This window comes from Bos javanicus, chromosome 1 (genome assembly GCF_032452875.1).
Source record: "Bos javanicus breed banteng chromosome 1, ARS-OSU_banteng_1.0, whole genome shotgun sequence".
Classification (NCBI taxonomy): domain Eukaryota; kingdom Metazoa; phylum Chordata; class Mammalia; order Artiodactyla; family Bovidae; genus Bos; species Bos javanicus.
The window spans coordinates 157,127,871-157,155,651 of NC_083868.1; the positions used below are offsets into that span (position 1 = coordinate 157,127,871).

General features: G+C 51.8%; 1 protein-coding gene across 1 annotated transcript in view; it reads left to right on the top strand.

The window, feature by feature from the left end:
* Positions 1-3,840: 3,840 nt before the first annotated feature.
* KAT2B (lysine acetyltransferase 2B) overlaps positions 3,841-27,781 on the top strand; it is a 98,606-nt gene continuing 74,665 nt past the window's right edge. The window contains 2 exon segments of the mRNA XM_061425474.1: positions 3,841-4,438; positions 4,441-4,619. Of these exon segments, the coding sequence (XP_061281458.1) occupies positions 3,856-4,438; positions 4,441-4,619 (762 nt within the window). The 5' untranslated portion in view covers positions 3,841-3,855.

Genomic DNA, 27,781 nt, shown 5'->3' on the forward strand with positions numbered 1-27,781 from the left:
CAACTGATGGTCCCAAACCTGCCTTTCTTGGATGGAAAGGCGTCTCCAGCCAAAGGATCCTGGATGAACAGGGGCCAGCCGTGCTGTTTGGGGGAGGGTGTCAGGCGGGACAGAAAACGTGAAGGCCCTCAGGCAGGAAAAGCTTTCTGAGTTAAACCACTCATTTGGGAGAAGGGCCCAGAGAGGTGGCCCCTGCCAATCGGGTTATGGGGTTGAGAGTGTATTTGCAATGTTATGAGAAGCTATCGGGGGGTTTCAGGCAGGGGGTTGTGGGATCAGGCTTGCATTTACAGTTTGAAGGCTCAACTGTGAAGAGGGGATTGTGGTAGAACGAGGGCAAAAGCAGACAGACCAGAAGGGGAGCTGTCAGTGGCCTGGGCAATAAGTGAGAGCCATGGAGACAGAGTGGGGAAGGAAATGGCAGCCACTCCAACGTCCTTGCTGGGAAACCCCACGGGCAGAGAGGCGTGGTGGGCGACAGTCCAAGGGGCCACAGAAGAGCTGGAGCTGGACACGGCTTGGCGATGAAACAACAGCAACGTGGAGACAGAGATGAACAGACTGGAGACTGAGTTTACAGGAAAAGGAAAATGGGGAAAAGATGGCGTATGGCAGAAACCAGCGCAGTATTGCAAAGCAATTATCCTTTGATTAAAAACAAATTTTTAATCAAAAAATTGATTAAAGGATAATCACTTTATCCTTTGAGGATTCACTCTCAAAGGAGTCCAGTGAATGGCAACTCCATCTAGAAGCTGGCTGCAAATGTTTCTAGGTCTTTGTTTTGCTTTTGCGTTTTTATTTTTATTTATTTTTTTTTAAATAGTCGATTGCTTTATTTATTTAATTGTAGTTGTGCTGGGTCTTCACTGTGGCACAAGGGCTCTTCAGTTTAGCACACAGCTTCTCTAGTTGCGGTGCATGGACTCTCTAGTTGCGCTGCGTGGGTGCTTTTGCGTTTTTAAATGCACTGATCGGACACAGAATTGTGCTTGTATGCCAGCATGAGTTTGTTTTGTTTTTGGCCGTGCGTCGAGGCACGTGAAATCTTAGTTCCTCAACCCGGGATGGAACCTATGCGCCCTGCAGTGGAAGCATGGAGTCTTAACCACTGGACAGTAAGGGAAGCTTCAGTGTGAGTTTGGTTTTAACATAGACGGTGTCACCTTGTACAGGGTTCATTCAGTGGTATTTCTGGAGATTTACGTATGCTATTACCCATGTTTGAGAAGGAAATGGCAACCCACTGCAGTACTCGTACCTGGAAAATTCCATGGATGGAGGAGCCTGGTGGGCTACAGTCCATGGGGTTGCAAAGAGTTGGATAGGCCCGAGTGACTTCACTTCACTTTCACTTACTTGTCCTTGCGTAAATTCTACAGCATTTATAAGCCAGAAGTAATTTCCAGACGGTGACCTGCTCCCTTAATTCCTTTTCTCCAAGCCTTTTCTTTCCTAATTGTGGTTTTCTTCCCTCAGCAAGTTGTGTCAGGCTAAATAAAGAGGTAAACTGAGGCAAGCTAGAACTACCAGAAACCGAGATTACTTGGGAATAGAATAGGAATTGCAGTTTGAGGAAATGCAGATCCCAGGAGGCTACAGGCGAGCGAGTTAGGTGGAGGGGCTCTAGCGGGGCGGGGGGAGCGGGGCGTGGTCAAGCAGGGTCAGCAGCTCGAGGACCGCTGAGACTCTCTGGCTGTTACCGGTCAGGAAGCAAGGGGGCCGTCTGCAGGACCAGCCTTTCGGGCGAATCCCTGGCTCAGTTCTTAAGTTCAACATTTCTTTCTTTTCAGGGCCCCGGGGGGTGAGAGTTACATTTTAGATCGTCCTTTCTCAGTTGTGAATTCTTTCTAATTGAAAACCTTGCCTTTTATTTTCTTGGTGCTTGCTTCATAAAAGGACGGCACCCGGTGCTTCCTAAATGCTCACAGCGCCTGATTATGTAGACGCAGCAAGCCTCCGGGATCCTGTGCCCTTGAACTGTACCGGCCTGGCGCTTACAACACATTTTGAAGCAGGCCTTGACACTGTGGGCCTTCAGCCTAAGGCAGAATGTCATCTGGACGCTCGAGCGGGGAAATAATGAAAAATAACGTTCAGTGGATGTCACAAGCGATTCACCACTCGGACAGTGATGGTTTTCAGGGTAGGCCGAAATGAGGTTATTTTCTTCTGCTGCAAAACATCCTGGAAATAGCCTGCCTCCTGAATTCTGGGGACAGCTTGGGAGGGAGAGGTGATGGGCAAGTTAATATTGATGCTGGGTTCCCCCCACTATTTTATGATGAAAATTTCAAACGTACAGAGAAGATTTAAAAATTGCAGTGAACACTCATATACCTGTCTAGATTCAACATTCCGCTGTACTGGTTTTATCATATATAACTATCTGATCATCTGCCTGCTTGTCCATTCACAGATGGATCAGTCCACCTTTTTTTTAATGATTCTTAAAGCACACGGTGTATATCGGGACACTGTGTCCCTATACTTTCAGCAGGAGAACCACCAACTAGACTTTAATATTTATGATTTTTTTATTTATTTTAAAAATATTTATAATTTTTTAAATATTGAAGGGTATTTTTATCCAGTGAAATGAACAAATCTCAAGGAGACCATCAGTTTGACAAATGCCGCCAGGTGGAACCTAAGCTCATCCGCTGACATCCTGATGTTTGACTTTGCTCATGGGATCGCAGCCTTTAAGACATCCTGCTGAGACTGTCCTGATGGAACTGAAGTCTACCATTTCAGACCTTCGGCTGGGGCTCAAGTTGGGAGGGGCCCTTTCCTTTTGTGCTGTCTCCAGTACTCTTGCCTGGAAAATCCCATGGACCGAGGAACCTGGTGGGCTGCAGTCCATGGGGTCGCACAGAGTCGGACACGACTGAAGCGACTTAGCAGCAGCAGCCCCAGCAATGTCACTGGATTTACAAACTTAGAAAAAATAGAGTTCATTTTTATATATCACTCTATTAAAAGTAGAAAGAACACAGAGAACCTAGAAAAAGGCTAGAGAAAATTAACTGGAAAAAAATGGGATGGGAAAGGGAATAATTCCAGGGAAAAGCACATTCCTCCAAGCGTTCTGGCTGGAGTTGGGAGAGAACTATAAAGTATGCAAAGAATTTGATAACACACACATTAATGGCCCGTATTATGTAAAAATTACGACCATTACAAAAGCAGAACACTTGTGGAGGGTCTTGAAATATAGTGCTGGGCTTTAAAAAGCTGCTTCAGAAAGGCCGACCCAGATTGCACAACCTTCAAATGAAAAAAACTGAAACGTATTCTCCGAATTACTAACTACCACCCTCCTTGTCATCAACCATGGGAACGGTAGTCTGCGACAGTCTCAACAAAGCTGAAAACGCTGAGTTGAGTTTTTTTTTTTTTTTTAAGTTTGAGGCCAGAATCAACACATTCTTTTGGGTGCTGCCTAATTGTTTTCATGGTTAATATGCATGCTGGTGATATCAATTTTGAAAACTGTGAAACATTGCAGGAAAGGATACAGAAAGGAGTACGGTTCTAACCCCCACCTGCAGAGATGAGCCCGAGCAGCCAACTTCTCCCCCTGTGTTTAGTTCTCATACGGCGTTTCTTGGACGACCGTTCTTTCCACAACCAGCCCTTTCGAACAAAAATGTCAGAAAATATCGATTAACCGTCTTTCCCTTTCTCTCCCGGATGGGATCCAGAGATCGCTTATAGGCTCAAAGCGTTCTGGATTAAAAGAGAGACTTTGGAAGGCAAAGGAACTGCAAAGAGACACCCAAAACATCACGCCTTTATTTTGGTGAATTAGCAACAAAGAAAAGGATTAGCGTGGACGGGTACTTTTCAAAAATGTTTTTTTCCCTCGGGCTCCCGCTAGGGTGGAGGAAGTTGCCCGGCTCCGAGGGAGGGTGGACTGGAGTCGAGGGACGGACGGGGCGCGTCTCTCCCGCCTGCGCCCCCGCGGCGACGGCTTGGAGGGGGGGCGGCCGGCAGGTGCCCGGGTCTCCCTCCCTCTCCACCCCCTCCAACCCCCGGGCGGGCCTCGCCCCGGGCGGCCGCGGGGGAGGGGCCGGGGGAGGAGCGCGGGGAGCCGGGAGGAGGAGCGCGGGGAGGAGCGGGGAGGAGCGCCCGGGCGGGCGGGGAGGCCCGCGGGGAGGAGGCCCGGGCGGGCGGCGGCGGCGCCGGCCCCTCCCTCCGCGAGCAGCTGCGGCCTCGGCGCGCGGCGCGCGGCGGGCGGCGGCGGGCGGCGGCGGGCGGCGGCGGGCGGGCGACGGGCGGGGGTCCCGCGCTCCGGCGCCCAGAGCCGGGCGGAGACCCTGGCGGCGGCCGCGGCCCCGACTGGCGGCGCCTGCTGCGCTCCGGGCCGGCATGTCGGAGGCGGGCGGGCCCGCGCCCGGGGCGCCCCCGCTGCCCCCCGCGCCCCCGCAGGGCCCCCGGGCGCGGCGGCCGGGGGCGCGGGCTCCTGCGGGCCGGCCGCGGCGGGGGCGGCGGCGGGCGCGGCCGAGGGCCCGGGCGGCGGCTGCTCGGCCCGGATCGCCGTGAAGAAGGCGCAGCTGCGCTCCGCCCCGCGGGCCAAGAAGCTGGAGAAACTCGGGGTGTACTCCGCCTGTAAGGTAGGCGCGCCGCCCGGCCCCCGCCCGCCCCCGGGCCGGAGGGCCGCCCCGGGCCGAGCCCCGTCAGGGGGCGCCGACCCCAAGAGGACCACCCCTCCCCGCCCCCCCGCAGGCGTTGCTCCGCGCCCGCTCTGCCCTGGGGCGCTGCTGCTCTGTAGGAGCTCGCCGGAGGCGCCTTCCGGGAGCGGAGCGGGTCCCCGGGAGCCCCTCTCGGGGACCTGCGCGCCCCGCTCGGTCCTCACCTCGCTGGGCGGAGCTGGGTGGAAGCGGGGGCGCGACCCCGGACTCGGGGCTCGCGGGGCGGGCGGAGCGGCCGCGGGGGCCCGGGGCGCTGCGCGTGCGGGCGGCCGGGCGCCCCGTGCTGTTACTGGTGCAGCCGGGACGCTGCCCCGGCTCTCGGCTGTAAACAGCACTCCGGCTCCCCTGCCCGTCCGGACGAGACGCCGCCGGGGGGCCGCTGTCAGCTCGGCTTGGACTGGGTGACGGCGGGGCGGGGACCGGCGTCCCGGCCCTGCGCCCCCAGCAGAGGCGGCCAGGCCGGGCGCTCGGGGTCGGTGACCCCGCGCGCGCGTCCCCGGCCAGGAGGCTTCAGCGTCTGCAGGGGCTTCTCGGCTCCTGGGTGCGCTCCCCTCCGCGCCGCTCACGCCCTGTGTGGACCCTTCCCGGTTCCGTACAGGCTTGTCGCCTGGTGTAGCATCCACTCAAACTTGAGTGTTCACGGGCATCTCCCGGGAGCCGCTTCCATGCTCACTCCGTGTCCGAAGGGCTGGGACGAGGCTTAGAGGCTGCTCTCAGGTGGTGTGATGCTGGGCGGCTCACAGGCCCCATCCCGAGGGGCAAACCCCAGTGCCACCCGGGACGGTATCGGATTACTGAAACTGGGAGACAGCGGTGCCCCGAGGCTGGTGTTTGTGAAGGAGCAAAAGTGACCGAAGAGGAGAGTGTTTCTTAGAAGGGCCCGGAGGGTGCCTGCCAGGCGCCCTAGATGAGTGAGAACGAGGCGGGGGAGCCGCGGGCGCAAGGCAGGTCTGCGCCGGGCCGGGAACGGGCCCAGGTACCCCGCGGCCGCGGGTTCAGAACCAGAGGGGCTCGGCCGGGCGGCGCCTGTCCGCTCCCTGTTTCTAGTCTGGTTTTTTAATCGGGTTCCTTCTCACCCTGCTGCTACCCTAACTTGCCTGAAGTTTTGGTTCTGTCTAAAACCCTTGAGCATCTGTGCCCTGCATTCATATTTTTAATCCTTTCAAATGTTCATGAGTGAAATTAGCACCTTTTCTAAAGTTTGTAACTTGAGTGTTTTACGTTCCCATTGACAACCAAGCCTATTGGAAGGGAAAACCTTGTCATCGAGGGTCTCTTTTCTTGGTCCTGGGAGGCTGCAAGTCTCCATATCTAGTTGCTCATTCATTCATTCATTCAGTGTTAGAGGGATTCCCATCAGGGGGCCAGGCATTGTGCTAGCTGGGACAGGGACACCCAGAATGTGTCCTTCTGGGGCTACTGGCCGGACGTGTGCACGGCCTTGCGTGCAAGTGGTGGGTGAACCAGTTACAATGAATCTCAGAAAACCTGCCTCCTTAGAATGCTGTTGGCACTCAGAGCAGGGCCTTCAGGGACTGAAGCTCGGTTGGGCAGGAATAGCTTCCTGGAGGAAGTGTCAGTGGGTGCTAAGGACTCTTAGCGGTGCAGGGGTGAGCTGCGGCTTCTTGTAGTGGAGAAACTGAAAGTAGTTATGACAGCTTGGAGCTGGGCCAGCGGGACCTAGAGGGTTGGTGGGGAGGTGTGCGTGGCCAAGAGGGAGGCCAGGGGTCTTAATATTATCTCGGGCTTTTTGTTTGTTTGTTTTTTAACTGTTCTTGAGTGTGAGGAGGTGCAGGAGACCAGCATGTGTATTCTTTTCTGAGCTTGCCTGTACCTTTTATGTAAGAAAACCCCAAAGGACAGATTCCCCTACCTTCTGTCGCTGAGCGGCCACTTGGCAAAAGTGACATCTCTCTGGAAAGAGACAAGTACGTTCCTGGGGGTGAGGGGTGGGGCGGGTGTTGGAGCTATTGAAAGAAAATAAGCCTCAGACCTGATAAAAGATCTGGCCTTTAAACTTCACAAACAGACAGAAAAAGAAGGGAGCTAGTTCCTAGCCAGGGAGGGGCACCACACCCCAGAGAGGGAAAAAAAAGAAACAAACTTGTTTTGCAGGATCCAGAGTAGAGTTCTTTGAACTGTGTCCTGGCTCAGGTCGCTCAGGTGACCCAGGCAGAGCGATCGTTAAAAATGTAGGTCTGACCGTATTCTGTCCCTCGGTTTAGTTCAGTTCAGTGCAGTCGCTCAGTTGTGTCTGACTCTTTGCGACCCCATGAATCGCAGCACGCCAGGCCTCCCTGTCCATCACCAACTCCCGGAGTTCACTCAGACTCACCTCCATCGAGTCAGTGATGCCATCCAGCCATCTCATCCTCTGTTGTCCCCTTCTCCTCCTACCCCCAATCCCTCCCAGCATCAGTCTTTTCCAGTGAGTCAACTCTTCACATGAGGTGGCCAAAGTACTGCAGTTTCAGCTTTAGCATCATTCCTTCCAAAGAAATCCCAGGGCTGATCTCCTTCAGAATGGACTGGTTGGATCTCCTTGCAGTCCAAGGGACTCTCAAACCACAAGGCCCTGTGTGGGCTGGCCACTGCTGTCTCTCTGGCCCCTTTTGAGGGCCGTGCATGCAGGGTTCCCTTCTGCCTCAGGGCCTTTGCACGTACTGTTCACCAGGACCGAAAGCTCCTCTTCCCTCACCTTCAAGTGAACTCCCAGCTCTTCCTGAAAATCTCAGACTCCTTGCATCACATTTACAACCCTAGTCAGCCTTCCCATTCTAAATTTTCAGAAACCCCCTCTGTACTTATTTCTTCTTCCTGGTGCTTTTATCTTGACTTTTAATTGTGTGATTATTTGATAATGTGTTTGTCACTCTGAATAGATCCTAAGTGATGTGGTTATTGACTGGCTGAATGAGCTAGAAAAAACCGAGATGATTAACTGCTAGAAGACCAGTAGTGAAATTGTAGCCTGACCACTCCTTGACAGTTGGGTGGAGGGAATTGGCAATTTTTCACATAGGGCATTTCCAGGGCTCTCACAGATGTGCACAGGACTAGATTTTTAGTGTTATAGAAGGAACCCCGAGTAAGTTACAAGGAGCCCACATCCACATCTGTTTGAATGAGAGTGTAATTTATGTACCGGAAAACCAAAACCATTACCTGACTTTTCCTAGTGAAATAGGCTATTTCTTGACGAGAGGAGGCTGGAGGGGGTGGTGAGCGAGAGCCCCCTGAGTTCACATTTCAGGCCCCACTGCGTGACCCTGGACACGGACTTTACCTCACTCTCCGTTTCCTTGTCTACAACGCGGGCCTGGGAGCCCCCACCTCACAGGGTGACACTGAGGACTTCAGATGGGCTCCCGTGTCTGAGCACCAGCAGGCGTGTGGTCCATGCATCCTCTGAGCAGCTCAGAGGAGGGTGCCCTGGAGACGTGGGAGTTGAGAAGGAACGCGGGGCTTAGTCTCCTGTCTCAGCTCTGCCACGTGTGTGGCCTTGGGCACCAGTCACGGAGTTTCCCTCTGAACCTGGCTTGCTTCATCTCTAAGACGGAGACCATGACTTCAGCCTTGAAGTTCAAAGGCAGAAGGTCCCAGAATGTTCCTGGAACCTTAGACTGTTGGGTCCGCGCTGGCAAAATGAACCTGCCTGGTGCTGAAACAGAAATAGAGTTTCAGATGTAGAAAACAAACTTATAGTTACCAGGAGAGAAAGCCGTGGGGGGGATAAATTGGGAGATTGGGGTTGACGCGTGCACACTGCTGTGTATCATATAAGCACAGGAAATCATCCTCAACAAGCTGTGGTTCCCTACACGGGAAAAGACTCTGAGGAAGAGTGGGTGAATGTATATGTGTAACTGATTCACGGTGGTGTACACCTGAGCTAACGCAGCACTGTAAATCCACAATACTGCACTGCTGCTGCTGAGTCACTTCAGTCGTGTCCGACTCTGTGCGACCCCAGAGACGGCAGCCCACCAGGCTCCCCGTCCCTGGGGTTCTCCAGGCAAGAACACTGGAGTGGGTTGCCATTTCCTTCCTCAATGCAGGAAGGTGAAAAGTGAAAGTGAAGTCGCTCAGTCGTGTCCGACTCTGAGCGACCCCATGGACTGCAGCCTACCAGGCTCCTCCGTCCATGGGATTTTCCTGGCAAGAGTACTGGAGTGGGGTGCCATTGCCTTCTCTGCAATACTGCACTAAAAATTACTAAAAACAAGAAAAGAAATTGCCTGGCGCTGTGCTCAGGGTCCCAGTCAGGGGCCACCAAGCAGTTACAGAGGACTCAGTTGATGGGATTCTGGGCTGAGAGCCATACTTGAGAGAGAGACGTGGGCACAGGGCTAGAAAATTAGTCATTTAAAAAATAATGGTTTACCATCTAGAAGGGGCCCTGAGTGTGAAACGCAGTGGGCACGGGCACAGGAGCTGCTGTGAGAGAGAAAGCTCCCTGCGCTGGGGGTGTCGGGGCCGCTGGCAAAGGGGGGGCGAGAACCAGCCTTGAAGTTGCGGGGAGCGCGGGAAGCCTCTGTTGGCGTTTGTCCGTCCTCCTGGGAGCAGACTGCTGTTCCAGCATCTGGAGCAGCGGCTCTTCTTACCCAGGAGCTCTTGTGCCTGCCGCGGGATGTTTGGCAAAGTCTGGGGACATTTTCGGCCATTGTAACGGGGGGAGGCGGCCCTGGTGGCAGCTGGTGAACAGGCCTGGGGTGTTGGTGACGGCCCATGGTGCGGGCCACCCCTCCCCACCCACCGCGGGGACCCGGCCCCTGAGACAACGGTGCAGAAGCCGAGAAACTGCCTCAGGAGAACGTTGATTTGTCCCCCAGTACCATAACTTTGCAGCCGGGGAAAAAATGAATACTTTTCATGTTAATTTGAATAGCACTCAAAACCTGAAAAAAATCTCATTTGTGAATCCTGGGCATATTTTTAAACAGCTTTATTTTGGTATAATTTATAGACCATGAAACTCATCAACTGTGTGCAGTCAGATGCTTTTGAGTAAACGTGTCCAGTAGTGCTTACAGGACTGCAGTCCAGTGTTATCACCGTGCCATCCCTCCCACCCCCCAAAAGTCTGGGCCCCACCCCCCACCTCCCACTGTGGGCACCCTTTTAAAAGGTGATGTTTTATGTAAGGTGATTGTTGGTTTGCAAACAGAAACTCAGCTGAAAGTGGAGACATTTTCAGATTAGCAATATTGTTACAGCAAAGCACAGCACACCCAGGTGGGTAGATAAAATGTTTAAAACAAAAAAAACCTTCTCAGCCTCTAGCCACATTGCTCTAAAATGGGGTGCCGTGGAACCAGGCACTTGGGCAGAACGTTTCATTTGGCAGGCACCATACAGAAAGTGAGAAAGATGACCAAGTTGGATTATGTCCTCCTGAACTCTCAGAGAAGATTGAAATGCCAGCCTGCAAAGCCTTCAGATTACAATTTGCAGTTTTATGTAACTGAGAAAAGTAGTTTATAGGGCAAAACAGCACAAAAATCTGCTGAGGACTGTTTTGTTTTAGGAAGCCTGTGATTGCAAAAATAAGCGTTTTGTGAGCCCGTGCTGGTGGGTCTTGTGTGTGTGTGTGTTTACCGTTCAGTAGATCTAAACTTGGTTACCTTCCACACTGGCAGGATTTAATCCTGCGTCCATTTAATTCTGTAAATCCACGGGTCTGACCGGTCATAGGGATCGTTGAGGGTGAAACATGCAGTTTCATTCCAGGTACCGTGGAACAATCAGAACATCTCCTTCTCAGATGAGAGACCTGGATACTCAACTCAGTGCCAGTAAAGCCTGGGTGTCTGCGGCTCAGCGGCTTCTGACGGAGTTGTCTGTTCCATCCTGAGAGGAAGGTTCGGGAAGAGCTGTCAGAGGTTTCTGGCTCTGGACAGCCTCCTAATTTGAACCCTACTCCACGCTTTGAATCTGCCGCGGTGCCTGTGCGGGACTGCAGGCCAGCCGACCCCCTGGAGGGTGGCCTGTCCCCCAGCCTGGTGCCCCCGGGCAGGCCTCACCTGCCTGCCTTTCAGTCTCCTCGTGGGTGGAGCGGGTGGCAGGGGCCGCTTCGAAGGTTTACCGTGAAGACAAGATTGTCGAGCTTCTCCGAGCCTTCTTAGGACACAGGCATTCCACGGACGTCTGTGTTATTTTTTAAGTTTCCTTTGCTATCAGCAGTTTTGTCGCTAGCTAGCGTTTTGCTGCACATCATCTGATGCTTCCACCTGGGGGAACGAAAGGCTGGGAGGTCGTCTCAGCCACTGCAGGGCTGAGAGCGGAGGAGGGAGCCGCCCGCACCCGCGTCCTCGTGTCCCAGGCGGGGAGGGCGCCTTCCTGCAGATGGTTTATCGAGGCCTGCGTTCGTGGCAGGCCTTCTCCTGCTCCCGATTGGTGTGTACTGTGCTCCTGTTGAGAGAGATGTTCAAAGGCTTTCTCTAGTTCATTGAGACGCGCAGGCCGTAAAGTGAGCAGGGTAAGTGTTCTTTATGACTGACCCGGGCAGACAGATGCATGCCCTAGATTGTTTTAAAGCTGACAATCAAGAGCGCCACCGCCCTGGCCCCAGAGAGTTCCCTGTGGAAGGGAGATGAAAGGGATATCGACTCCGGCCGTCCCAGGTGCCAGATGGGCTGGAGAGGTGAGGACTCGCAGGTCCTGGGAATTTAGGAGTCCCTGAACAGCTCCAGATAAGACTGCACATGCGGCAGAATTTCAGCACAATCCAGACGAAACAGTCTCTCTACACTTGTGCTGCGCAGCTGGTGCAGTGCTCAGGTCTTCAGTGTGTGTGAGGATTTGGGGGTGCGCGTTTGCATATTTGCACGTCTGTGCCATTGTCACGCAGATAATGCTGTGGAGCGTTTCCAGCCCCCAGAGGACCCGCGTGCGCCCTCCGCACTGCCAGGACTCTCCTTCCTGATGCTCCTTGCCTCCTGGCAGCTTTGCCTCCTGTGGAGGTCACATCAGTGGAGTCACAGCACGGCAGAGCCTCCTTGCCTCTGGCTCTGGCGCTCCACGTGGCAGCCTAGGCTGCGTGTGTGTTCTCAGCTGTAGCCCTAGTTCATAAAAGCCCATGTTTTTAAGCTAGAAAACAAGTTAAAATTGGTTAACCATTTACAGAATGGAAGTCATTGGATGTGGACAGCTTACTAGGATGAATTTTAATTAGGCTTGTGAAACTTTTATTTTATTTTTTTTTGGTGGCTGCACCGCTCTGCGTGGCTTGTGGGCTCTCAGTCCCCTGACCAGGGATTGAACCCAGGCTCCCGGCAGTGACCACGGCCTCCTAACCCCTGGACTGCTGGGGAAGTCCCCTGATTAGGCTTCTGAAAGAAAAGATGGGAATTTGATCTTGAGATGTACAGGAAGAACCCACGAGGGTAAGACTGTGGCGGGAAATCTGGGAGGTGTGCTGGCTGCTCTGATGGAGACAGGGGCTGGATGAGACGCGGGCCCTGCAGCCTGTGGCCTCCCTCCTCCCTGTAGCCCTTGGGGAGCCCTTGCCGGTGAATGTCACGCCAGGTCCTGCCGTCGCCCCCCTTGGCTCTGGACGGTGACTGAGCTGTACACTGTGTCCTGTGGGCCACGCAGAGACATGCATATTGTGTGTGGTGGCTGGAGTCTGGTCCAGAAGGCTCCAGTGGACGCCGACACCTCCCTGTTACCTGCCCAGGGGGTGGACACGCAGCACAGAGACCGTTCCTCCTGGTTCACACCCACCCGGTCTCCAGAACTGTCTGCTGAGGCCGCTAAGGGCCCCGTCCTCCCCAGGAGTGGCAATGAGGCAGCTCGATTACTGTACAGCCTCTGGTTTTCCCAAACAACTCATCCTTGAAAACCCGTGTTAAATATTGAAGATAAGCTTACTATTTAATGGAATCATATGGACCATAAAGTAATCTTTTCTGTAGTTGATACGGTTAGCACACCTGGATTTTCATCTTTCTGTCTTGTGTGTGCGTATATATAACAGGGGGGTGTTATCCCCATTTATATATTCACTTAACATTTGTTTCCAAGGGCAATTTAGGAAGACTGCCACTCAGGTGGGCTTTCTTTTTTAAAACTGCTTACTGGAGTGCAGTTTCTGAACAGCGTTGTGTTAGCTTCCGGTGTCCAGCAGAGCGAATCAGTTACACACAAAACCACCCTGTTTTGATTCTTTCCCGCTCAGGTCATCACTGAACACTGTGCTGCACGGTACGTCCTTGAGTGAAAGTGAAAGTGAGAGTCACTCAGTCGTGTCCCATAGTCCATGGAATTCTCCAGGCCAGAATACTGGAGTGGGTAGTCTTTCCCTTCTCCAAGGGATCTTCCCAACCGAGGGATCAAACCCAGGTTCTCCTGCATTGCAGGCGGATTCTTCACCAGCTGAGCCTCCAGGGAAGCCCACAGTGTGCCCTTGTTTTCTGTGTTACACATGGCAGTGTGTTTATGTCCATTCCAATCTCCCAATTTATTCCTCCCCACACAATAGGCTTTCTTTAATTTGTTCTTCTGTTTGTACCCAGAGGCCCAGACACAGGACTTACTATGTTTTTAAGCAGGAGTCAAATGCATTTATTTTGGAAAAAAAAAGTGTGAATGATGTCTCTAATGATTCCCTTGGAGTGACGCCCCACCTCACCTTAGGAGGAGTTTTCCTGTAGTCTCTTCAGTGACCTCAGGGCAAGGTGTGAGGGGGTATTTCCATAGAGTCCACACCATCAAGCTGGCCCCCACCTACGCTGGGCATGGGCAGCCTCCTGGGAGGCTTCTGTGGTCTTCGGGAGAGTCCAGAAGTGCAGGGTGACTCCTAACATCCTAGTGACTGATGGCCGCTGCTCGGCTTGGCCGAGTTTGCATCGGCTCTAACAAGCCGGTGTTGAAACTGGCTGGCAGAAGGCCAGGGAAGCCAAGGTCAGCGCACTGAAACAGCGACGTGAGTCCTGGCAGCCAGGCCTTGCGCGTCCCCGCAGGACCACCTGCCCTGCCATCCCCCGGGGATGTGTCCACGAGCGCTGGCAGGATGGGGGGTGGGGGGGCTCCCCAACATGCTGTGAGTCTGCGGGGCGGTGAGGGTCCCGCCCCCTGCACAAGCCTTGGATCTCAGGGCTGTCAAGCGGAGAGAGGGGTCCTGCCAGCATCCCCGTTCATCCGGCAAACCCTCCTGGATCGCGCCGGGCGCTGGCGTAGACACAGGGACACAGCGACAGATGGGCGCTCGCTCTGGGAGAGCTTGCTTTCTGGTGGCAGAAGCAGACAGTAAACAAGAAAATAGCAGAGAGTGCTAAGTGCCGTGCACACACAGTGAAAACAGAGCCGTGGACAAGGCTCCCTGGGCGGCTCCGCCAGACGTGTGCCCGGAAAGCCCTCTCTGAAGAGGGGACTGTCCTGGACCTGAGTGATGGCAGGGAGCCAGCTCTGCATGGGGCCCCGGGACCCGGGGAGAGGCTGCCGCAGAGACTCCAACCCAGGGGGCTTGGCGGAGTCACAGGCAGCTGGGACCACTAGGCTGGGGGAGCGGGGGTGAGGTGGGGGAGCCGATGGGGCCCCCCCATTGGATCATCCTCACAGGGTGAAATGATCTGATCTCCCACTTCCCAGCAGTTTCAACAAATACATAGCCAGACCCAGAACGTTTTTGTCACCTTGGAAAGTTCCCCCAGAAGCAACCGCGGATCTAGTGTGTATCCCGCTAAGCTTAGTTTTGGTATTCCTGCATTTCTTACAAATGACCCCACATGGCACACACTGTTCCTTTTTCACTCTGCTCAGGGTTTTGGGGGTTCATTCATGTTGCTGCATGCATCAGTAGTTTACTTCTTTTTATTGTTGAGAAATAAATCCACCGTATGGATGTACTGTGGTTTATCTGTCTACCTGTTGATGGATCTGGCCTGTTTCCAGTATCTTCAGAGAAGACATGCTTATTTTAAGCATCCTCTTTGGCTGCTCTAAGAAGGATAAAGTGTGTAAGAGAAAGAGTAGAAAAAGAGGGCCATTTGAAGTTATTACAGGCTGGGTCTAAGTGGATGGTGGCTTGGATGAAGGCAGAGGACAGGTGAGGAGACAGCTTGAGGCTGTATTATGAGTTTAGAAGCAACAGGATTTGAGTTACTGGGGGGGTGTGCTGGCATGTGAAGAAAAGACAGGTGAATGTGTGTGATGTGTAGGTTGTTGGCCTGAGCAGCTGAGAGGAGGGAATCCATTTATCAAGATGGTGAGAGAAACCACGGGAGAAACATTCAGATGGGTCGGAGTTGAGAACTCTCTTATGGACGTGTTACAGTGTGATTCTGAGTCAAGGGTGATGTTAAAGTGAGATGATTCATTTAGCAGTTGTGTGTAATATCTGGAGCATTCTAAATAGTTAGCAAATGGTGGCTACTATTCCCGGAGAAGGCAATGGCAACCCACTCCAGTCCTCTTGCCTGGAAAATCCCATGGACGGAGGAGCCTGGTAGGCTGCAGTCCATGGGGTCACGGAGAGTCGGATACGACTGAGCAACTTCACTTTCACTTTTCATTTTCATACATTGGAGAAGGAAATGGCAACCCACTCCAGTGTTCTTGCCTGGAGAATCCCAGGGACGGGGGAGCCTGGTGGGTGGCCATCTGTGGGGTCGCACAGAGTCTGTGCGACTGAAGCGACTTAGCAGCAGCAGCAGCAGCTACTATTCCAGTTACAGGCAGCACTAATTAAATCTAAGTGTCTGCAAAGATGAATGGATAGAGAGGTGTGGTGTGTATACACACTGGGTTGTTCAGTTCAGTTCAGTTCAGTTCAGTCGCTCAATCGTGTCTGACTCTTTGCAACCCCATCGCAGCACGCCAGGCCTCCCTATCCATCACCAACTCCCGGAGTTCACCCAAACTCATGTCCATCGAGTTGGTGATGCCATCTCATCCTCTGTCATCCCCTTCTCCTCCTGCCCCTAATCCTTCCCAGCATCAGAGTCTTTTCCAGTGAGTCAACTCTTTGCATGAGGTGGCCAAAGTATTGGAGTTTCAGCTTCAACATCAGTCCTTCCAAAGAACACCGAGGCCTGATCTCCTTTAGAATGGACTGGTTGGATCTCCTTGCAGTCCAAGGGACTCTCAAGAGTCTTCTCCAACACCACAGTTCAAAAGCATCAATTCTTCGGCGCTCAGCTTTCTTCACAGTCCAACTTTCACATCTATACATGACCACTGGAAAAACCATAGCCTTGACTAGACGGACCTTTGTTGGCAAAGTAATGTCTCTGCTTTTGAATATGCTATCTAGGTTGGTCATAACTTTCCTTCCAAGGAGTAAGCATCTTTTAATTTCATGGATGCAGTCACCATCTGCAGTGATTCTGGAGCCCCCCAAAATAAAGTCTGACACTGTTTCCACTGTTTCCCCATCTATTTCCCATGAAGTGATGGGACCAGATGCCTAGTTTTCGGAATGTTGAGCTTGAAGCCAACTTTTTCACTCTCCTCTTTCACTTTCATCAAGAGGCTTTTTAGTTCCTCTTCACTTTCTGCCACTGGGCTGTTGCTTAGTCCTAGAATGGATGAAATGATGTCACTTGCCACAGCAGGGATGGATCTAGGGATTATCCTACTAAGTGAAGTACGACGAATGCCATATGGTATCACTTACATGTGGACGCTAAAATAGTACAAGTGAACTTACAAAACAGAAACAGACTCACAGAAAGCAAGCTTATGGTCCCCAGAGTGGGGGGTGGATACCTTAGGAGCCTGGGTTTAACGTATACACACTGCTGTGTGCAAAACAGGTGAACAGCAAGGCCCTGCTGTGTAGCACAGGGCACTGGATTCAGCATCTTGTGACAACCTGTGAACACACAGTGTAACTGAGTTACTTTGCTGTACACCTGGAACGCACACAGTATTGTAAGTCAGCTAAACTTGAAAAAAAACCAGTGCTAAGTGGTGATTATTGATCTTAATACAGTGACTTGCCCAACTGGAGGCCAAGGAAGAGTGAGTAAACAGAAACAGTGGGAAACAGGGTCCCCTGGGTAAAGAGGAGAGCGGCTGACGGAAGGTCTTGGGTTTCAGGCAGAAAACTTCACACTGAATCCGCGTGCTAACAGTGTCTTTGCACCAGGAAGGAAACACAGGATATTTTAGAGCCAGGAGGTCGAGGTCGAGGTTTTGGCGTGGGGTGCTTGCTCCTTGGCCAGCTGGGTGAGCGCAATAAGCAGGCCTCTCTGAGCGCGGACTCGCGGGTCCTGCAGGCCCTGGGGTGGGGAGATAGGACGATGCAGGGGACAGTGGCCTTGGGAGCTGCAGACCCAAGGGCTTGGTTTTGCTGGTGGCGTTTTTGAGCGGAGCTCGTGTTCCGTGCAGGGCGGGGCGGGCGTGTGCTCAAGGTGGGGGGGGGCCGTTCCTTCCAGCCGCTGGTGGGGGGCTGCGGGGCCTGGTGGTGAGAGAGGAGTGAGCCAGGAGAGGCTTCGAAAGGAGAGCCAGGTGGCCTGGGATGGGGCCTCGCAGCCAGGTGGTCGTCCTGGGAGCTGGGGACGTGGATGTAGGGAAGGGCGGTGGGCAGGCTGCTGGGGCTGAGGGCAGCCTCGAGAACCTGGCCGAGGAGCCGGGTGGGGAGCGGGGTGGGGGCCTGCTCTGCAGCTGGTGGGGCTGCGAGGCTGACCGGCGCGGTCTGTGCCACTCGTCTGGTCGGTTCGGTGCCGAGACAGCAGGTGGGACCAAGGGGTCCCATCACCGGCAGCCCGGGGGGCCCCTGCCCGCCCTGGAGGCCGTGCCGGCCGCTTTGGGAGTCTCTGGCGAAGCCCACGGTGGGGACGCACGCCGGTCGAGGCCCCAGGAACGTCCACGGCTCTGCGCTCCGTGGCCGCAGCCTCCTGAGCCCCTCCGGGGGATGCTGCTGGCTTTGGGCCTGGAGGGCTGACTCGGCTGAGATGAGGGGTCCGGTCCCTCGTAGGCCGGCCGCGGCCCTGGAGTTGTTCTGACGGCGTCTGGAGGTCACGGGGGTCACCGTGAAGACTCAGGTCTTGACTTGACTCCAGCCTGGATGCAGGGACGGCTTCCGGAGCCAGGTCTCTCCTCCCAGAGCTTTCCCGTTGGTCTGATGTTGGTGCGTCCCGGAGGGTCTGCAAGGGTGCTGTGTGCATCCTGCCTGTACCCGGTGGTCTTCCCTGGGGTCATTTCTCAGGGCTGAGTTCTCTTCTTCTCTGTACCCCTGACCACTCTCCTCAGTCCTTTTTGTACTGGTTCCACGTGGCTTCCAGACCAGAATGGCACCTTTCCTCAAGGTCTGCAGAGACGCCTGTGTTTCCGAGTGCCTCACTGGTTGTCTGTTTTCTCCTTCCAATTCTGTTTCCACTTTTTTTCTTTTTTTGGCTGTACCCTGCTGCACGTGGGGTCTTGGTTCCCGAACCAGGGCTCAACCCTCCTCGCCCTGCAGGGGAAGCGCGGAGTCTTAACCGCTGACCACCATGGGATCCCCAGTTTTCACCTTCAGTCCCGGGCAAATTCCATCTCCTGAGGAAAGACTGTCTCCCCACTCCCACTTCCTTTTACCTGCGCTCAAAGCCCCCAAATCTTAAAGATCCCGGTTTCCAGTCACAGCTTTATGCTGTCTGCGGGCCGTCCACGGGCAGTTGTGTAAGCCAGAGGGATTATCACCGAGTGAGGAAAGAAAAAAGTTCGCGTCCCATAAAGGATGGCTTAGCCACTTAAATTCACAGCATATGTGGAAAGCTCCCGTTAATCAGGGAGAAGAGAGGTTTGTAACAGTCGCATCCCTGAGGCCACCTTCACATTTCGCTGCTCAAAGTGAGGTCCTCACCTCCCTTTTTAGAAATGAGATTCTGGGGCCTCATCCTGGCCCTCCTGATTCTGAATCTGCATTTTAACAAGATTGCTGAGGTAATTCGGGGGCAGATTAAAGTTTGAGAAACGTGGCTGCAAATCCCATGAGTATCATTCAAACTGCTTCCAAAGCGGTTCACTTCCAGAGACAGCATTTATTGGAATCACAGCTCATACAGCAGACTCCGGGTGTTGTTGCTGTTTTAAAATAGGAGGAAAGAAAATTTTTTTTTCCAAATAAATACATGATTAAAAAAAAAAAAAGACATGCTCACAGTTAAGAGCAGAATTCAGATGGCTCACAATGGTGGCAAATCAAATCTTAGATGCTCCCACCCCAGTCCTCCCAACCCCAGCTCGCTCTTCCTTCTCTTGGAATCATTTTCAGAAATTGTCGGTCTCCCTTCTTCTCCTGCTCTCCTGAGGCTGCATCTTCCATTTTCTACTGTAGTTTAAGGAGGGGAACTGGAGTCATTGTACAGAAACCCATTTCTGATTCCGGTAGAATGAATTTGCAAACAAGCTAGAAAGTTGCAGGGCAGCAGGTCAAAGGTGTCATTGAGAGAGGAACACCAGCTAGAGGGCTTTTATTATTAGCCCGTCTTAATTGTTTCAGCCTCTTCACTAATTGTGAAAACAGGGCAGCCTACTTAAGGGCTTATTTCTGTCGCTTGTTATTTCTCCTTTGCTGGGGTAGATTCTGACAGGCGTGGTCACCTGGATGCTCTGACTTTTGTTTTTTCCCTGATCAGAAAGGACAGTGATGGAGACCCACCCCCACCAGGGGCTGGTTTTTCATGATGATGATGGTTTTTAAATGTAACTTATTAAGGTTCTTCCATTTGTATTTGAGAAAATAAGCCTCAATTTTGGGACACACTGTAGAAAACTCATATTTGAATAGATATGAGTTCAATAGCGAATTCTTGCCCTTTTAAACCACAGCTTTATTGAGGTATAATTTGCATGGCATAAATTCCTCTGGCTTTAAGTGTGCAATTCAATAATTTTAGGAAACTGTCTGAGTAGTATAGTCATCACTGAAATCCAGGTTTCCATTGCCCCAGAAAGGGCCTTGTGTCCTTTTGAAGTCAACCCCGTGTGCACTTCCAGCCCAGACTACCGTCGACTTTCTGCTGTTGCTGCTCAGCCGGGTCCGACTGTGCAACCCCGTGGACTGCAGGCCCCCAGGCTCCTCTGTCCGTGGGATGCTCCAGGTGAGAGTACTGGAGTGGGTTGCCATCCCTCCTCGAGCGGATCTTGCCAACCCAGGGATCGAACCCGGGTCTCCTGCATTGCAGGCAGTTGCTTTACCGATGAGCCGCCAGGGAAGCCCAGTCAACTTTCCACCTCCATACATTTGCCTTTTCTGGAGATTTATATAACTGAAATGTATTCTATGCGATGTTTTGGTGACTGGCTCCTTGCATAATGCTTTGCAGCTCTTCCCTGTGGTAGCTCGTATCATCTCATTGCTGGTTTCTGCCGTGTCGTATTCCAGGAGGTATGCGCCATTTTATGAATTCACCGGTTGATGGACTTTGGGTTCTTTTCACTTTTGGCTAATATGAATAATGTTACTGAAAATGATTTTTTTTAAGTTGTGGTAGAATACGTATCACATAAAATTTATCATCTTAACCATTTTTAAGTTCAGCAGTGTTGAGAAATTCACCCTGTTGTACAACCATCATTGTCTCTCTAGTGTATTTCATCCTGCAAACGGAAACTCTGTTCTTATTGAACAACAGCTCCCCACAGCTTCAGTTACTCAATTCCTGGCAACCTCCCCTTGTCGCTATGATTTGACTGCTTTTCACTCTGTGTTCTTCTGATGCACAGACATTTTACATTGCGATTAAGTCGTGTTTGTTGTTGCTGTCTATGCTTTTGGTGTCCTGTCCAAGAAATCATCAACAAGTCTAATGTCAAGAAGCTTTTCCCCTATGTTTTCTGTTAAGAGTTTCATTGTTTTAGGTCTTTAATCCATTTGAGGTTAGTTTTTCTATATGATGAAGGAGTCCAACAACTTGATTCTTTTGCATGTGAATATTCAGTTTTTCCCTTTGTCGAAAAGGTTGCCCTTTTCCCATTGAATGGTCTTGGCCCCCTTGTCAAGAATCATTTGACCACCGATGTGAGGGTTTATTTGGGGGTTTTCTGTTAGTTTAACTTTTTATGAAACTGCTGAGTTGTCTTCCAAAGCAGCTGCTCCGTGTTACAGGTCCCTTCAGCAGTGCCCAAGGACTCGTGTGTCTTCATGATCAGACGTATCACCTGCTCTTTGGATTGCGGTCATCCTCGTTGGGGAGAAGTTGTATCCCACTGTGGTTTTTGTTCTTAACCTTTGAACGTTTTGCTTTTGTCCAGCCTGGAACAGAGAGGTAGCAGAACAGACAGACACACGTGCACAACCACAGGGCCTGAACGCACTCGGTGCTTCTCAGGGCAGACTGAGCAAACGCAGGGAGGTGTCTTAACGTCTAGAGTTTCTGCCTTCTCTTCTGAGTAGCGGGAGCAATAAATCCCTTCCTCACACAGGCTGAGACGGGAATGTGTATGCAAGTGCCTGTTTTAGCCAGTGCCGTAATGTTGGAGTCACAGTTTTACTCCCTAATCCCGTCTGTATGTTTTTGCTGTGGGACATTCCCTGCCACTGGTCTAACTTCTTGGGGAAGCACGACTCTCTGGCATTTTAAGCCTGACAGCGTCCTGCTGGAGGGCCTGGCGCTCCTGCTGCGGCTCCTCTGGGTGCCAACCAGGACTCTTCAGGCCCGGAGCACCCCGCTCCCTGTCTGCCTGCCATCTAGGTCATGGTTACTTGTTTATCCAGTTCTGCTTCCTTCTGTCCTGGCTTCTGCATCCTCTGACCTCTCACCCTGGATCCTGCCGGGGCAGAGACCATTTTTATGCCTTCAGCTTGTCGGCAGCACTGAGGCGGCCTTTTCTCTCTTGGTGCTGCTGCTCTGTAGAGATGAGCTCCTGGGGAATGAGCTCCCCACCCCCCCATGCCCGGGTTATAGCTGCCACAGTAATTGGCTTGGCAGTCACTCCCTGCGAGGTTGTCCTGCAGCTGATACTTTGTTGAAGCTGCAAGGCCAACCCCCTTGGGAGTTCCCCGAGCCAGCAGCCATCTGGTCTAATTAAGGTGTTTTGAAGGGAGCCCTCTTATCTCAGAGAACAGTGGCGGCCGGAACATCTGGAAGGGAGATAGGGAGGCCAAGGCGGAGGGCAGGTAGCAGCAGCTTGGGGCACTTGGCAGAAAATGCGCTGCTGGCATCAGGGGTGATGCTGAGTGTTTTCTCAGGACTTAGTACGTCCTCTCTCGTAAACTGGGCTGAAGGTCCCGCACACGTTAAAAATACGGTGCACTTGGGGTTCAGCATGTCCTGTGATATTTGTACACATGTAGGAAGTACTGTTCTTTCCCACCAACGTGAAAAATCCAGAAACAAGTGAGCAAAATCCAGAGACTTTCAGATATTTCAATTGGGTATAACTTTCATCACTTAGAAGCATTTAAGAAATATGGGGACTCTTCTGTACCTAAGCAGTTAGGCTCCATAGTGAAGACTTGGGTTTGGAGGGGTGAATTCCCTTTAAACTCTAGTGCAGCAACATCAATAGGAACAGAACGTGAGCACATGTCTGTAACTTAACATTTCCTAATAGCCACTTGTATTCTTAAACTTTTTACTAGAGTTTGTTTACAATGTTGTGTTAGCATCAGGTGTACAGCAAAGCGAATCGGTCATGTGTGTACATACATCCACTCTGTTTTAGAGTCTTTTCTCATGTAGGTCATTACAGAGTACTGAGTGGCGTTTCCTGTGTTACACAGCAGGTTCTTTTTTTTTTTTTTACACAGCAGGTTCTTATCTGTTTTATGCCACTTGCATTAATTTTCTCGAAATGCCATAAAAAATGATCACAAACATTATCAGGAAGTTCCTTTAATTCAGTTTTGGAGGCCAGAGGTCTGAAATCAAGGTGTCAGCAGGGCAGGGCTCTGAAGGGTCTGGGAAGAATCCTTCCTGGGTCTTCCTAGCATCTGGTGGCTCCTGGCAGCCTTGGCCAGGACCAGGGATCGACCCGTGTTCCCTGCATTGCAGAGTGGGTTGTTAATCCCTGAACCACTGGGGAAGTTCTCTCTTGGTTTTATAGATTCTTCTCTCCAGTCTCTGCCCCTGTCTCCACAGGGCGTCTTCCATATGTGTGAGTGACTTGGGGTCCAGATCTCCCTCTCCTTTCTCTTACAGAAATACCACTTATTGGTTTTAAGGCCCGGTCTAAACTAGGCTAATTTTGTCTCAAGACCCTTAAGTAACCCCATGTCCAGACAAGGTCCCTTTGTGATGTTCTGGGTGGTCATAATCTTTGGGGACAAGTATTCACCACATAAAAAATGGAAAGAAAACACTTTCATTAGTTTTAATGTTTTACCTAATATTCTAAAATATCATTATAACATGGAGTTAGTGGAAAAGAATTCCTAATTCGATAGTTGAGCATTCTTTCCCCGCCTTTGACACTCAGTCTCTGACAACGCGGATCTGACAACTCGGCTCACCTTGGTCTTGCCCGCGGGCCTCAGAGTGGTCTGGAGCCCTGCACGTGGCTGACACAGCTTTCCCACTTCAGGGTTTCTCTGTCCTCCCTCCCTCCACCCTTCTCTTAGTTTTCATGGAATTTTTCTGTTTATTTGGGAAAAGTCTCAGTCCTTCTGAACAAAAGAAACAAAAACCTACTTTGTAAAAGCTACTGGGTTCCCAAGACTCAGCGGAGGAAGCAGGGTTAGCCAATTTTGAAAGAAAAGTCTTTTATTCAGTTACTTTCTAAATCATTGGAGTTTCTTGTTGTGCAATTTATTAAGCTCTTCTGTCACAAGTGGCTTCAATGTGGGGGGTGTAGCCTTTTATCGAGTAGGGGAATGCAAGGGTCTTGGGAGGACTCTCCCTGCTGTGAGGTTCATGACCTACCCACTTCTCAGGCCCCCAAGAACATGGCAGTCTTCTGTGATATTAAGAAGAGGCATCAACTTTTAACTTCCGGACTCTAAGTCTGTTGCAATCATGAGGTTAAGATTTTTATCTCTGAAAATCTATATCCTTTCTCCAAGAACTGGAAGCTTGTTCCTGTCTTGGCTTGAACCTCAGTGAGGGGAGGGGGCTTATAAGCAGCACCACAGGGACAAGGGTGTTGGATCCTGGAATTCTTACACGTGGTTTATGATAAGGATGTGGTTTCTACCCTCTCTGTGTACTGAGCCTCTGTTACTGTTGTTGGAATCTCTCTGGAATTACGTTTTTTCGTTCAGAGGAATCAATGTTAAAGAAAATCAGCAATCAGCCCATGAATATGAACTCCAGAGAAGAATACAGAATACAAAGCGAATGTCCCTTCCCCTCCCCAACTTTCACCCCCCCCCCAAAGTGTGTATCTTTCTAGTTCCTCTGCATATCCGCATTCCTACATTTGAAATTGCTTATGCATTAAACATACATCAAATTCTGCTCCGTATTATTCTGTGGGCTTGTCTTTGCTGCCATCTACTAGGACCTAGAGAGGTTCCTTGTCAGCACAAATATTTAGCCTTATTTTTTTTAAACCATTAAAAAATGAAGTATAGTTGATAAATAATATTGTTGTAGGTGTAAGCAAGGTGAATCAGTTACATATATATATCTTCACACATTTAAAAGATTCTTTCCCCATAGAGTCATTAGAGGGTGTTGAGTAGATCCCTGTGCTATTCAGGAGGTGCTCGTTAGTTACTGCTTCATATGTAGTGTGTGTAGATGTCAATCCCAGTCTCCCAGTTTATCCCTCCCCGCTTCCCCTGCTGGGAACAGTAAGTTTGTTGTCTACATCTGTAACTCTATCTCTGTTTTGTAAATAAGTTCATTTGTACCTTTTTTTTTAAGATTCCACATATAAGTGATATCATATGGTATTTATGTGTCTCTGACTTACTTTACTCAGTATGACAATCTCTAGGTCTATCAATGTTGTTGCAAATGGTATTCTTTCTTTTTTATGGCTAACATTCCATCGTGTATGCTTGTTTTTGTTCTCTCGGTCAGTCGTGTCTGACTCTTTGCGACCCCATGGACTGCAGCACGCCAGGCCTCCGTCCTTCACCATCTCCCAGAGTTTACTCAAACTCATGTCCATCGAGTCAGTGATGCCATCCAACCATCTCATCTTCTGTCGTCCCCTTCTCCTCCTGCCCTCAATCTTTGCCAGCATCAGGGTCTTTTCCAATGAGTCAGGTGGCCAAAGTATTGGAGCTCCAGCTCCAGCCCTTCCAGTGTGTATTGTGCACATGTACCACATCTTTTTTTATCCATTCTTCTGTCGATGGACATTTAAAGTGCTTCCATATCTCGGCTATTGTAAATAGTGTTGCAGTGAATGTTGGGATGCATATATCTTTTTTGTTGTTTAATACTGAGCAAGTGACTTCAAGTTAGGAATAACTTTTTTTTTTTAATTAGAGGATAATTGCTTAACAATGTTGTGTTAGTTTGCATGTATCTTTTAAATTAGTTTTCTCCAGATTCATGCCCAGGAATGGGATTGTTGATCATGTACGTGAGGAACGTCACTTTTCATTTGTAAGCTGACCAGTCTTTGGTTCAGTAAGTGCTGTGATTCCACAGTGGTCGGGACCAGTATCTTCAAGCTACTTTCACTGGTTGCATCCTCTTCAGGTCCTTGCTTTAAAGTATTAACTGTCATAGCTGATCAGGACTTAGAGAGCTCTGGTTTCAGCTAATCCTTCACCTAACAGGGCTCTCCTAGCATGTTACCAGCAAGCATCTTCATTACCACTTCCATCCACTCAGCGCCTACCCACCTTCATTCCTTAGTGCCTCTAACAGCCTTGCGGGATGGATATTTTGTGCTCCTTTCGTAGATTAGGAAGCTTAAGGTTAAGGGGTTTACCCCAGGTTCATACAGTTAGCAGACGTTAAAGTTAAGATTTGAAATTGCCTTTACATCGCTCCAGGCCCACCCTCCTGACAGAGCTTTGCTACTGTGTGCTGTCCCCTGCCGCCTGTCTGCCAACCTAAGCCCAGGATGAAACACTTGGCTGGCAAACACATTCCTTGCCCCGTCGCTGCTATGGGCTGGTCCGGGGCAGATGCCGGGGGCTGCGGGGGGCCGCGGGGAAGCGGCTGAGTCCTCCCGGACGCGCTCCGCCTTCCCCAGGTTCCTGCCAGCCTCTGGCGCGGAGCGCGGTCCTGCCTTCCCCCTGCCTCCCCGCTGGCTCTATCCCTGCCTTCTGCGCGCCTTCAGGCTCGGAGGAAGCATATCCTGAAGGAAGATCCCGTTCCTGGGACTTGGCTGCGGGAAGATCCAGTCTGGGAGAATTTAATCATTCGCTTAGAGAAGACGGAGGCCTGCTTCCCTCTGGCGCTGCCCGCACTCCCAAACGCCACTTTACTTCTCTGAGGAAGTTCTCCAGTGACTCCAGGGCTTCTTAAGGCCGAACGCCACTGGGCTGCATCTTCATCTCCTGTGAAGAGAGGGTTCTGGTGTCTCAGCATCCAGGCTTGTGATGTGAGGGATGCGCAGAAGGTGCTCAGGATTTGAACAGTGAGTACACGGCACGTGAGGAGCAGGAGAGGCTCAGGGTTTGCCTCCTTTCCCCTCTCCTCCCTGTGCATGTCGCCCCCCCGCCCTCCAAGCGCAGGGAGCCCGCCCGTAGCCGGGTCTGTGAGCTGTGCCGTCTGCGTGCCGTGGGAGGAGCTGCAGGGAGGCCCCATCCCAGGCACGGCCACGGGCTTTCTTACCTGTGGACTCAGATTTTTGCCGCAGAAAGTGCTGTCTTGGGCTGATGGCTGTCCTCTTAGCCGTGGAGGGAACCGAGTTGATCAGGCCTGTTGGCGGCCTCCCCCGCGTCCTCGTAATGAGGACCCCCATGCCTAACCAGGTCAGCGTCTCTCTGAGTGTCTGGAGTGACAGACGCGGCCTTTGGTGGCTTTAATTCTGGTGCATACGGAGCTCCTGCCTCGGTACTTCCTTCCCGGGGCCGGCCTGCCCGTGAAGCAGACTGCGGCTGTGGTTGCTTTCGTGACCAGGCAAAAATCCATCGTGTCTGTCAAAAGCTGCAGAGGTCGCTGAGGCTGACTGAGGACAGTGCACTTCTGTCATTATCCGCTTGACCCCACACCCAACACAAGCCCTCGGCATTGCTAAGTCAGGAAACCCTTGACTGGCAGCTTGGCATCTTTATGACAGTTCAGGGAGCATGCTGCGGTCTCTTGGTGGGCCTTCCTTTCTGTCCAGGTATCAGAGATTTATAAATGCTGGGTCGTATTTGTTGTTAATGTGTTTCCCCGTGTGATAAGAGCATCGTTATCCTGGACTGGAAGTTAAAAGCAGAAGGAAGTAAGACGATTTACTGATACAGATTAGTGACAGGAAAGTGGGTGGATTCCCCCCTCCCTGCACCCCCATGATTGCTATTTAAGGAAAAAAAGAGAGTGGGGATGGTTGGCCCTAATGACTAAAGGAAAGAGTGAAAGAGAAAGAAAATGTTTGCAGACACCCAGCCTCAAGCCCTGTGTTCTGTCTCCATCCCTGTTTGAAGCCCGGAGGACCCTCCTTGAGAGGAAGAGAAGAGACGAGTAAGCAGGCTGGCGTGTTGTCGTTCTCAGGAGGCCTTCCCTGTGGGGTCCCCCTGCAGCTCTCCGCTTTCCGCCCTGAGCTCCACCCGCCCTGGCCGCTGCACTCTGTTGAGCAAACCAGGCATGGTTGCCTTTGCACAGGTTGTTCCTTCTTCCTGGGATGCTCTTGTGCCAGCGAGCTTCATCGTCAAACCTTTGCTTAAATGCCCCCGTCTCTAAAAGTCCCGGCTAAAACCGTACGTTTGACGTCTCTGTTCCCAGACCTTCGTGACCCGCCGTCCGTCTTTCTCTCCCAGCACCACCCGTCTCTGACAGCCTGTGCACTGTGCTCACCTGTGCTGCCCGTCCGCCGTCCCCAGCGCCCCTGCGGCTGCTCCCCCGGGCCCGTCAGGGTCTCCTTGGCTCCTTCCATACCCGGCAAACGTAGCCGGCAGAGAGTAGACCCTCGGTGCCTGTCATGAGTCCTTGGCTTGGGATGTAGTTCTCCCGACTCCAGGTTTCTCCTTTCAGGTCTGGCACGCCCTCCTCCAGTGGCTTCTTTTGTCATCGTTTGCTTTTCTCTACCCAAAAGCCTTTTTTGGAAAGGGCAGCTGAATCAGACCAACTGCTCAGAACAGCTGGAGGCGGGGCTGCTGG